The sequence below is a fragment of the Pteropus medius genome, unplaced genomic scaffold, assembly GCF_902729225.1.
Source record: "Pteropus medius unplaced genomic scaffold, Ma_sr-lr_union100, whole genome shotgun sequence".
Lineage (NCBI taxonomy): Eukaryota > Metazoa > Chordata > Mammalia > Chiroptera > Pteropodidae > Pteropus > Pteropus medius.
The window spans coordinates 23818-36864 of NW_024341280.1; the positions used below are offsets into that span (position 1 = coordinate 23818).

The following is a 13047-nucleotide window of genomic DNA, read 5'->3' on the forward strand; positions in this document are numbered from 1 at the left end:
AACTTTTTTTTAAAAGATTCTACATGAGTGATGCTGCAAAGTTCATTTCAATTTCAAAAAAGATGAAAATACAAATAAATAATCAGTCTAGTAAATATACATCTCTGTTCTTAACAAAACTATTTCTATCATCCTAACTCAACAATTCAGAGATTTTTTCATCTTCAAATAGATATCAAATGATTTATATATTATTTCATAATTTTTAAACCCAGTTATAAAGTTCCATTGCAATGGACATTTTTCACTCCGGTCATCATTACACTTACTCTATTTCACAGGTGTGTATGAAGGGAGGTTATAATATGGGAATATATCCATGCTTTCTTTACATTGCTAAGGATACACAAAAAGGCATAACAGGAAAGGGAATGCTGCACACAATCTCATTCCTATTATTTTTGTTCAAGCTCTTCATACTGCAACATTTACATTTCATTCATTCCCTCAATATTCAATCTATATTATTTCTATTTGCCATATTCGGGAAGCAACCCAAGAGCTCCTTTCTACAATTAACCCAGCCATAACTGTGCTATTTCATCATGAACAAGTGACCAACTTCTTAGAATCTTAAATCAGGTCTACATATGTAATGCAAGGACAATAATTTAAAGTTTACATTGCACTCAGGTTTTACTCATTCAATCAATCAACAATTATTCATTGCGGACTTGCTGAGTTTTACATACACATTATGTGCCACAGAAAATGAACTATGAGAAAATGCATAGTATCTGCTCTCAGTAAATTTATAGACTAGTTAGTTATACAGGTATCTGATTAAATGGAGTAGTGTGAGACAAGGACTAAGCTTAGGAAAGCAGAAGATGCTTTGAAGACAAGAAAGAGCCCAACCCGCCCCATCCCTCCCACGAGTAGTGAGTCAGAGACAGCCTGGAGTCTCTGATGCTGAAGCTGAGACTTGAAGGTTTGGTAGAGGTTAATCAGGTTGAAAGATGGAAGATAGTGTGCTTAGAAGTAGGAGCAGCACATACAAGACAATAGAAATCATAGTGAATTTCAGGACTGTAGGCCAGGGTTATATATGAAATAAACAAGCATAATCTTTGTGAAGTTGACAATTGTGTTCTCTAATTACTTCAGATTCTATTAATAACTTCTTCTTTTGACACTTATATGTGTCTTAGGTTCAAATACAAGAGATGCAACTGGAAAGATAGAAACATTGTGCCTGCCCTCAGGAAGCTTATAGCATATGGAGTAGATTAGAAAATAGTGTAATCAAAGCCATCATGAGAGAAAAGTAAAATATGACCAGCTAACAGAGGCATCAAACTTGGAAACAGAATATAAGGGAAGGCTCTCTAAGAGAGGTGATATCGAAGGTAAGACTCATCAAAGAGTTAGTCAAAATGGAGTGAGGGAAAGAGTATTATAGGAAAGAGAAATAGAATATGCAAAGGTACAAAGTCAAGATTTAGTTTACAAGAATGACAGCAAACTAATTCAGACTGGCTGGAGCATGCAACTCAAAATGGGCAACAGAAAATATAAAACTAAACAATATGCACGTCGTGAAAATGGTCATAAGCCATCACACAATGATTCTATGTTATCCTGAAGAGACTGCTGAGCGCAAAGAGGGATCTGAAGAAGCAAATGGTATAATGAAGTGTTACTATCTGAAGAATTATCGTTTTCTATATCAGTATATACTTACAGATATAATCGTACATATATTTTCCCTTGATTTTTCTTTTTCTTTAATCCTGAAGTAATTCTTTCTCTAACACAGTATTATGATAGACCTTCCCTTATACCAAAAATAAAGACATTCCTTAGATGTAAACACATTCAAGACAAGCCAAAATCCTCATTTTAATCATTTCTCAGCCCGGCCACAGGGGAGCACTGTTTTAAAAGTATTCTAGATAATTGTGTATAAAGTGTAAAAGTGCTGTGATACCTCTCTCATTGGTTGTCCCCCTACATTGCAGTATTCAACAAACAGCTGCAACAGGCCTCACTCTGAGCTCAGAGTAACTCCTGCTGAGGAAGCCTGCTCAGAAGCTGACCTGGTGCATTGATTTAGCTGGGGATCCAAGGCATGGAGACTCTCCTGGAAGTGCTTTCAGGCGCTCTGTTGTGGCAGTTGGCATGTGAGCACACGATGCAGTCTTGGAGAGGCTTATGTGGTAGCAACACTTTGAGGACAGCAATTGGATTTTCTTTCTGTCCTGGGGAGGGCCCTTTGAGGAACTAGACATAAGAAAAAGTATGAGAGATATTCTTTAATTATGTGGTGATGTTTATGCTTTACATAAGAAAGGAGAAAAAACTCACTCTTTTCTTTTTAGACTGAGTATTCCCATGAGGATTTCCTGTGTCCTTAATTTATCTTTCTGATTAGGCTAGAGAAGCTAAGAAATTAAGTAGTCCTCAGTCCTTGATCATCCAAGGGGAAGATGTCACCATCACATGCAATTCGTCAAAGACTCTATGTTCCTTACACTGGTACCTTCAGAAGCATGGTGAAAGCCCTACCCTCCAGAGGGTGTTAATGAGAGATGGAGAAGAGAAGAATCATGACAAAATAGTCGTCATATTTAATGAAAACAAGCAGCAGAACTCCCTACACATTACAGCCTCCCAGTCCAGTCACTCAAGCACCTGCTTCTGCGGATTAGAGAAACAATGACACCCAGGCCTCCAAAGACTGTGCTCAGACCTGAAGCTGGGCCAAAGATACTCTCCTAGCACGTGGCTCCAAAGGGGCACTTACCAGAAGGCTCATCATGAAAAAAGAGAGACTTGAGGGAAATTCAATTGCTTTAACTTAAAATGCAATAAGTGGGCCAGTCTCTTAAGAACATTTCTAATTAAATATTATTTTCTCGATTGTTCTATAAGTGCAGGCTATGAGCTTAGATTAAAAAGAAAATCACATAAATTTCAGTTTCAGATACCAGAATGAATTACAATATGACTTAAGCTGCATATGCGAACTACTTTTGCAAATGTATTCCTTTGTGAAAATGCAAGGTTGCATCCCTTTCTTTTCCTAGGTATCCACACCTTGTCATCATGGATATAGTAAAAGCACTAAAAAACAAGTCTTTTGTCTGGTTCCTTGTGGGGTATCAGAATTGTACAATGTTACATTGCCAATGTTGTCACTTGCTTGGAGAGGTAACTAGCAACATGTTTTTCCCAAGGTTTTGAAACAAAGGGTCCTTATGACTTTAATTAATTTACATTTAAATCCTAGCTCTAGAAATCTCTCTCTTTCTCCCTTTCTCTCTCTCTCTCTCACCAAACTGAGCCTTTAATCTCTTCTGCGCCTTCACCTCTACATTCTCAGCTAATATCTTCAAGAGGACAGGACCTTACCTAGGTTCCTCTCTGTATCATTGAAAGGTGGAAAAATTGCTTGAGGAGTTGCAATATATAATTTAATTTGCTCCTTTTCAATGCTTTATCAATTTCAAAGGATTTAAATTATATATCTACACACACACACACACACACACACACACACACACTTCTCAGAGACCTAGCCTTTTTCCTGGATAATCAGCAACTGCAGAGTTAGCAGAAGACAGTAGCCTAGACCTGACCAACGATCACGAGATCTGTACATCTGGGATACAAAGATAACATCTTGATCTAAGTGATCTTCTGCTGAGCCCTAAGGTGAAACTACACCCTGGCTACTTTCCCATGACACCAGACAGAGGGATATCAAAACAGGCATTATACTTCCCCTACACACCAAGCAGTTCTCCAGACGTCAGCTGAGTATCCTACAATCCAGCTCAATTCTGACATTATCTACCTGGAGATAACTTCAGTTCCCACAGGGTAAGGGCTCAGTCCTACAAGCCTGCCACCCACCCCCACTTCAAATACTGGTAGCAAGTTCAGGTTTTTCCATGTGCTTCTGACCCACAGGCTACAAATTGGAGGTAGCAACGATTACCTTCAACTCAGGATGCTAATCCTAAATCCAGGTTGCTACCTGAACTTCTGGCTGACTGGCCATAAACAACAGGCTCCCATGACCTTCTCTTTAGTTCAATAAGTTTGCTTAAAAAAAAAAAGAGGGCCCAGTAGAATTCAAAATACAGTAATTCGAGGAGCTAAATTGTCAGAGGCTCATAAAACAATAAGATTATTTCAGGAAAACTTGATACTTAAGTTAAGGACAGTTCTATTTGCAGGTTTTCTTCTTTCTGTTCCTTAAAGTGACATCACTGGACACCACTGTAAGAGCCATGTTAGGCTGAGTGAACCACCGTTCTTATTTGTGTTGTATTATCGTCTCTCATTACTTATCTCCATGGAGTTTTAACTTTAACGAAGTTTATTCGTGTGCCTTTACTCAGCAAGCATAATTCTGAGGAAGCTGGTGAAAAGAGATGTTTCTTACTAATAATTTATCTGTCTAAGATTTGTCATAGATGTTGATCCTGAAAGTCCAGAGGCTTCTGGAAAGGTTTATCACAAGTCTAGGGAAAAGTAAGACGATCATTCTTGTTCTCCTCAAATTTCCTGTAGAAATCTAAAAATAAAATGTAAATTCTGAAAATGACCCGGTAGTTATCATTATCATCTTAACAGTGGTGAGTGACCAGAAACATATGTGTGTGTGTGTGTGTGTGTGTGTGTGTGTGTGGTGATTCCTTCAATACTGAGAGAGAGAGAGAAAGAGCTGTTACCCACTGCAGTTATATACAGAATATAATTATTTCTATTGGTCAAGAAGGAAGTAGGGAAAGACCTTGTCCTTCTAACAGAGATTCTTTCAAATGTGGATACAGGACAACGCTTCAAAATGATTAAGTTCAAAATCTACCAGGAAGCTGAAACAATTCTATCTTTTATGTACCTCATAACATAGCTTCAAGAAATATCAAAAGTAAAAGAGAAGAATTAGTGAAATTAAGCAGTAGAATTTGTTGATTTATTTTAAAAACAATAAACAAATAGGCAATCATAGTGATAGGTAATAATACACATGTCTTAGTAGAAACTTAAAGAAACTATGACCAAGAAAATTATAATTCTTTATCTAATTTATATATGTAAAATATTTTACCCCGAAACAACGGAATACATATTCTGTTCAAACGCACTTGGAACATTTATCAAAGTTGATTATCTTCTGGATTAGAAGACTTAATTAATTAAAAAAACTTTATAAATTTCAAAAAAATTTATATCATTCAGAATATAGTCTCCTATCAAAATGGTATCAAGTGAGAGAATTCAATAACAAAAAAGTAATTAAATATTATTCTTGTACCTTGCTAGATATCATAGCCATTTTTCAAATGCATTGCTACAGAAAAATATCAAAGCAGTGTTAAAGTCTGTGGTGGGGCAGATGTTTCATTCAGTCTTTGACTAGAGCAGTGTAACATTTTATCTATGATCTTTACTTCCTGCCTAGGAACGAGGCACCTGACAACCCCAAGAACTCTGCACTCAGGCACTCAGAGAACGGCTAGTCTCTGAGCTAAAGTGAGAACAAGACAAATTTCACCTAGAAGACTTTCTATCATGCTCTCTCCTGGCCTGCTGTGGGCACTCATGGTCTCCTTTAGCTTCAGTAAGTGTAGCCTTAAACATGGGGCCTCAGCTTCCTCTTAGAGCTTAAGGATGGGACTAGGCAAGTTATAACTAAGAAGGGTTTTAAGAGGGAAGAGAGGAGGGGAAATGAAACACTGTGTGATTCTTTTCTTTGTTCTTGTGTCTTAAATTATTCCATTCCTCATGACCCATCTGAGACATTTTAGAAGATCAAACCTGTTTTCTTTTTTAATAGGATTCAGCATGACTGAGAAAGTAACCCAAGCACAGACTACAGTGACACGGCGGGAAGGAGAAGCTGTGACAATGGACTGCACCTATGAAACCACATTGAGTTATTATCATTTATACTGGTACAAACAGCCTCCCAGTGGAGAGATGGTCTTCCTTATTTATCAGGTCTCTTCTAGAACAAATGCAAAGCGGGATCGGTACTCTGTGAACTTCCAAAAGGCAAAAGCAATCATCAGCCTCACCATCTCTTCCTTGCAACTGGCAGACTCAGCGAAGTACTTCTGTGCTCTTCGGCATACCCAAACAATGAGTCGTTAATGTCCACAGTAATAAAAATGATAGTGGAAGGTTAACAAAAACCTTCAGTTTCATAAAGGCAGCCACCTGCTCAGACACTTCGGGAAAACCCATGAACCACAGACAGGAAGGAGGCAGGCACTGTGTGTGGTAGCACAGTTGAGACCTTCTAATATAAACTTCTTTTCAATAAGAAATGCCCCATACTTGAGCTCGGTGTATAAAACAGCACCAACTCTCAGAGGCCCAGGTATTATGTTTGTTTCTTGGGTTAAAATATATCACCATGTGCCTTTCAAAATGTTCCTGAATAGTTAGATTGAATGAACTCATTTGTTTCAGCAAAATCAGGAGTAGTTTTCTAATTTTCATCTTGAATTGTTGGATTTTCAGATGTCAACATGTTTGAAACCATCCATTATCTTTTCCAATATTATGCCTATTTTAACATTTCTTACAAATGTAATTATGCATTTTATATTTATATATATTTATGTATGCATGAATGCATGAAAAGCAAGTTTATAAACACATAAATTTATTTTTATATTTTTCACAGTCCAATGTGGATTTATTTCCACATCCAAAATAACTTTTGTCTCTGCTCATTGGGCAGTTGAAGGAATGACACTGACATATGCCCACAGTCCATAAGGGCTGAAAGTTTTGACTCCTTGAAGTGCCTCAAGTTCCCAGCACTCCTGACCAATGCATAAAGCCTCCAGTTTCAGCTAGAGGAGGGTCTCAGTCCTGCCCTAGACCTGTTTGTTGTTGGAGGAGAAAGGTCTGGGTGCAGTGATGCAGCTGAATGAGTTAGATGAACATCAGTCAGCCAGCACTGACGTCAGCAAGAGGGTCCGAGTCTTATGAGTCATCCTACCATCATGAGCAATGTGGTCGTGTCCAGACTGGCTTGCAACATGTTTTTAAAACATAAATATAGGACCCTTACTGGAATCAAATAGATTAGGAGACAAGTAATTTATTTGAAAGTTCTATATGGTTAAAAGCAGCTTGGACTAAAACAAACTATTATAATTAGAGAATCAATATATTTCTTCGATCTAAAAAATACCCGAGTAAAGACATTTTTTTAATACATGATAAGTTCACTGAACGGACATTAATTTAAAACTTCTAAACAAAATATTAGCAAAACAAATTATCAGATTATATAAAAGAATAATATATCAAAATCAACTTGAGTTTTATGTAATATTAATTGAACATTTTAAATCAAAGTAATAATCCACATGAATAAAAACATAATTTCATCTTCTAACCAGTTAAACAAAAGCACTTAAGGTATAATGAGAATTCATTCCTAATAAAGAAAAAATTCTTAGCTAATCGAAATAAGAGGAAAACATCATTCTGATAAAGCGTAAATGCTACAAACATCATCACTTCATTAAAATCAGAGGAAAATAATACCACAGAAATATAGCCAAGAAGATGCTCTCATCTAAAAGAAATTGGTGAGAATTAAAAAGATGAATCGTTTTTGCTCTTCCATGAGTGTGTAAAATGGTACAGCCAACAATGGAAATGGTCTGAAAGTTCTTCAAACCAGGACCGTTATCATATGATCCAGCAATTCTGCTCCTATGTCTATGCCCAGGAGGAATGAAAACATGTGCACACAGAAAATAGTCCATGAGTGTTCATAGCCAAAAAGTGGAAGCAACTCAAATGTTCATGATGAATTTAAAATATTATATACAGACAATGGAACATTATGAGCATTAAAAGATAATGCAGTACTATAAATGCTACAACATGGATGAACCCTAGAAACATTCAACTAGATGAAAAGCCATTTCCAAGAGGCCACATATTGTATAATTCCACTTAGAAAGAATGTCCAGAATAAGGAAATCAAAAAGACTGCTGTGATCTGAATGTTTGTGTCTCCCCAAAATTTAGTAGTTGAATCCCGATACTCACAGGTGATGGGAATATGTACCATTGTAAAATTGATTGTGCTGATATTGCGTAACTCTGTGAATGTACTAAAAACTGTTGAAAGATATGCTTGAAAAGAGTGAATTGTATGATAAATGATTTATATCCCAACAAGGCTGATATGTGAAAAAACAAAAAACAAAAAACAAATGGATCCACGATATTTAAGGTTTCTGGACTCAGTCTGGATTCTCCAAACACTTTCATACTACACTAAAGAACATAATGTTGTTCTGACTTTTGTGTCACATAACTGGACGACATAGTGACTTATCTTTCATATTTCTTTAGGTGATCCTCGTCCTTCTTTCATTTATATATTTACACCATCCTTAAACTACTATTATCACTTTAGAATTTGGCACAGAGTGGATGCACTTTGAATATTTATTAAATTAATTATGACCGATTAACCACCATGCCATATACTGACCGCCATATTCGCATAATAAGGCTTTCCTTATCCTAGATTTCTGAAGTTTTGTTTTGTTTTGTTTTGTTTTTTTGGATGCATACAGAGTGAGAGTTGGTGTGCTCTCTATTTGAGTTTTGCCCACAGGTTAATTTTGCATTTCTCTTTACTGCTGAATACTTTTGTTTCTTATGTTGTTCAGATAATGAGAAGATGTTATTTGGCATAATACTGAGAGTCATTCCATATAAAGTCTTGCAATGCATATCGATTAACACATTGACCCAACGATTATTATTAAGTGCTTAGGTTCTGTCAAACCCTACACTAAATAGTGACTAATGTCAGCTTAGGGAACTGCCTTCAAACATGAGAAAACAAGAGAGTAACAAAGTGGAAGGAATTTGATTCAGGGGGATTTTAAAACGATTCCTTGAGAAAACCATCACAGAAAGAGTTCCAAAACTCCCAAGTGACTGAAGAAAATTCAGTAGTAGGTAGCCCTTCACGGAGCCTTGCCACCAGAGGGAAGTAGCAGATGTGACATATCTATCCTTAAGCCTGAAACACAAACTTGCTGACTGATGCGTCCTGGTTCTCAGTAGAGGAGTTTATAGGTACAGTCGCAAGAAGGGGCTGTGACACCAGAAAGCAAAGCTCCTTCCAGGGTGAGGGACAGGTTGTCATTGAGTTCTGAAGAACTTACTTTCATCCCCTTTGTCATCTTGTACTTCATAATCTCACACTGAGTGTGGGCACAGCTTCAAGGACATGAGTAAGCCCCTGCCCAAATGCAGACCAAAGGCAGACTCTTCGTGGGAATAGAAGTCAGACGTGATTAAGAGTTTAACTTGAAATGGCCAAATATTGTTGCTATAGTGGAATAAAAAGCTTAGTTCTTATAGAAGAGAAACAAATAATTTTAATGTTATACTTCCTATTTTGTTAATAACATCCATTTTTGAGAATAACCAGGGAAATTTTTTATGGTGATCTCCACCTCTCTTGTCAAATGTCTTCATTTTATTTCCCTTTCCAAATCTTCTCTTCTCCTATTATCCTTCTTTCCTTTTCTCCTTAGTGTCCTCAATGCATATGACCGCACGGCATGGGCGTGGAGATGAGAAAATATGTGTTGAAGAGGGTCTCTAGTTGAATAGGAATAAGTACCATTCAAGTCACTGGTTCCTCTATCGAGACCAGAGACATCCGACAATGTCCATGGGGAAGATGCTTAAGACAATATTCGCAGAGTCTGTGTGGGAGCCCAAGTACCAGGCCCCGTGGCGCTTAAACTAGATTCTAATTTCATCTCTCTCTATCAGACTGAACACAGCAGTAATGTAAAACTATGAGTGTATATATATATATATATATATATATATATATATATGAATATGTTGAAAATATTGTCCTCCACAGGGTCAATGGATTTTAACTCAGCTTATGGTCTTTTTTAAAAAATCAGAAAAGAGTTTCTAACTATGGAAGTTAAATTACGTATACCTCCTCCTGTAACTTGCTGCTCTGGCTGGGAATACAGAAAGGAATTCCCTTCTCCCCTTGTAGTCAAAGGTTCAGCAACAGGTTCTTGGATTAAAGGACATTTCATACCAGTTCAGTGGTGGGATTTGCTGTGTACCACAAATGAGGGATGGTTGACCACCTGAGGAAGATTTTACTTATTTAGACTCACTCAGACATAGACTATTTGAGTTTGAAGCTTGAAACTAATCTCAGTGTCAATCCCCTGAATGAGGGCTAGACACTGGGAAAACTTCCTTACCCTCTTTATAAATTGATGTTTCATTCTGGGGGTGGGAGTAGAGCCAACCAAGAGACTGCTCTGTCTTTAGCTGATGTTTGCCTGGGGAACACCCTCTGAGAGCTTCCTGGTCGAGGCTGTGCTAGTGGCTGCTGTGTGGTTGCTGGGACCTCCGCAAATGGAGGATTAGACACAGATCCTGAGCTCTGAGGCCTGGAGCCCCAGATTACACTTGAAGTATGAGATCGTTGACAGGAATAACTATTCTCCTAATTTTGGGTAAGTGATCTGGGACTGAAGACAAAGTGCAAGTATCTCCTGCTTCTACTTCTCCCCCTGCACTTTACCAAACACTAGGGGGAAATAACATGATGTGTTTCTATGTGTCTATGTGACTGTGTGCTTCTCTAGAGTATCTGAGCATCATTGGGAGAAGTTTATCATATCCACTCCTCACAGAAGATCCCCTGAGCCCCATAGCTCTCAGCCTGTGAGGATTTGCAGGTTCATTGATTCCAAGGGTCCTGGAATATAGCAATTTATCTTTGGCCTTGTGTCTCTGAAATATTTAGGAATAAAAAGCAGTAAAGTTTCTGTTGTCCTGTGAAACACACCTGAAAATCCTTCAGTACAAATACAGCCAGAGAAGAGAGTTTCAGGATTGTTTATGAACCTGAACTTAGATGCACCAAGATTTGACATTCCAGAGCTAATCTATTGTTTATCAACCCCTCAAGGTATCATGGGTGATGCTAAGTCCACACAGCCGGATGTAGTGGAGAGTACTGAAGAAGAACCCGTGCACCTGCCCTGTAACCACCCCACAATCAGTGGAACTGAGTACATACACTGGTATCAACAGATTCCCGGCCAGGGTCCAGAGTTTGTGATTCACGGTCTGAAAGGCAATGTGAGCCATGGAATGATGTCTCTGATCATTACCACAGACAGGAAGTCCAGTACCTTGATCCTGGCCCAGGTCACCCTGAGAGACTCTGCTGTCTACTACTGCATCTTGAGAGACACACAGTGGGATGGAGGGGGCTGCACCTGTACAATATCTCCTTGAAAGTGAGGGGAGCAGCAGCAGCATCTAGAGTGGCCACTGCATGAGGATGAGCAGAAGCCCGACAGAAAAATAGAAAAGTGAATGAGAAAAGCAAAAGTCATAAAGAGAAGATATTGAGGATAACAAGGAGGAAAGAATGAAAGGAGAAGTAAGTACATATATATATGTACTTACATATGTTAATTTATACATATATACAGTATTTTTATATTTTTTATTATGTTATTGGGGTAACATTGGCTAATACAATGATATAATTTTCAAGTGCATATTATTTCACATCCGTATATTCTATTGTGTGTTTACTACCCAAAGTCCAGTTTCCTTCAGGTATCATATATTTGATCCCCTTTACCCACTTCATCCTCCCCATATCCCCCTATATTTGACCCATTTTACCCCATCTATCTCTCCCTCCCCCCACCCCTTACCATCTGGTAACCTATAGCCCATGTCCATGAGTCTCTGCTTGTTTGTCCTGTTCCTTTGTTGCTTTTAGGTTTATATCCCACATATAAGTGATATCATGTGATTTTTAACTTTTTCTGTCTGGCTTATTTCGCTTAGCATGATTATCACGAGGTCCATCCATGTTGTCACAAATGGCAGTATTTCATCTCTTCTTATGGCTGAGTAATATCCATTGCATATATGTGCCACAGCTTCCTTAGCCAATCATCTATCATAGGATACTATGGTTGTGTCCATTTCTCAGCCCAGCCACAGGGTAGCACTGTTTTAAAAGTATTTTAGATAGATGTATATGATTCTTTGTAAATGGTGAAAGTGCGGTCTTGTCTCTCTGATTGGTTGTCCCCCTACATTGCAGTATTCTACAAACAACTGGAACAGGCCTCACTCTGTGCTCAGAGTAACTCCTGCTGAGGAAGCCTGCTCAGAAGCTGACCTGGTGCATTGATTTAGCTGGGGATCCAAGGCATGGAGACTCTCCTGAAAGTGCTTTCAGGCACTCTGTTGTGGCAGTTGGCATGTGAGTACACGGTGCAGTCTAGGAGAGGCTTATAATGGTGACAGCACCCTGAGGGCCACAACTGGGTTGTGTTTTTGTCCTTGGGAGGGCCCTTTTGGGAACCAGACAGAAAGATAAGTGTGAGAAATATTCTTTAATTATGTGGTGATGTTTATACTTTGAGTAAAGTAGAAGGAGAGAAAATCTCCATTCCTTTATGAGACTGAGCATCTTATGAGCGTTTGCTTGTTTCTTATCAGGCGTGAGAAGCCAAGAAGTGCAGCAGAGTCCTCAGTCTGTGATAATCCAAGAGGGAGAAGACGTCACCATCATGTGCAAACCCTCAAAGACTTCATATTCCCTGCACTGGTATTTTCAGAAGCGTGAAGAAAGCCCTATCTTCTTGATGATGTTACAGAAAGGTGGAGAAGAGAAGAATCGTGACAAAATAGTTGCCACATTTAATGAAAACAAGCAGCAAAGCTCCCTGAACATCACAGCCTCCCAGCCTAGTCATTCAGGCACCTACTTCTGTGGAGTAGACACACAATGATACCCAGGCCTCCAAAGGCTGTGCTCAAACCTGCAGCTGGGCCACAGATGCTCACCTAGCACACGGCTCCACTGGAGCACTTAACAAAGGCTCATCCATGATAAAAGAGAGACTTTAGTCAAAGTAATTGCTTTACATACAGTGCAATTTGTGGGCCAGGCTCTTAAGAATATATCTAATTGATCATTTTTTTTTTTGATAACTCTATAATTACTGGGTAATACTT

The 13047-nt window shown here is 38.4% G+C and overlaps 3 gene segments (V, D, J or C); all 3 read left to right on the forward strand.

Annotated features, from left to right (window-relative positions):
• Positions 1-5439: 5439 nt before the first annotated feature.
• Positions 5440-6126, forward strand: LOC120592442 (T cell receptor alpha variable 38-2/delta variable 8-like). The segment is given in 2 exon segments: positions 5440-5575; positions 5792-6126. Coding segments are annotated over 2 exon segments (366 nt in total).
• Positions 6127-10307: 4181 nt separating this feature from the next.
• Positions 10308-11298, forward strand: LOC120592451 (T cell receptor alpha variable 26-2-like). The segment is given in 2 exon segments: positions 10308-10508; positions 10967-11298. Coding segments are annotated over 2 exon segments (372 nt in total).
• Positions 11299-12163: 865 nt separating this feature from the next.
• On the forward strand, positions 12164-12821 carry LOC120592457 (T cell receptor alpha variable 30-like). The segment is given in 2 exon segments: positions 12164-12289; positions 12529-12821. Coding segments are annotated over 2 exon segments (345 nt in total).
• Positions 12822-13047: the final 226 nt, after the last annotated feature.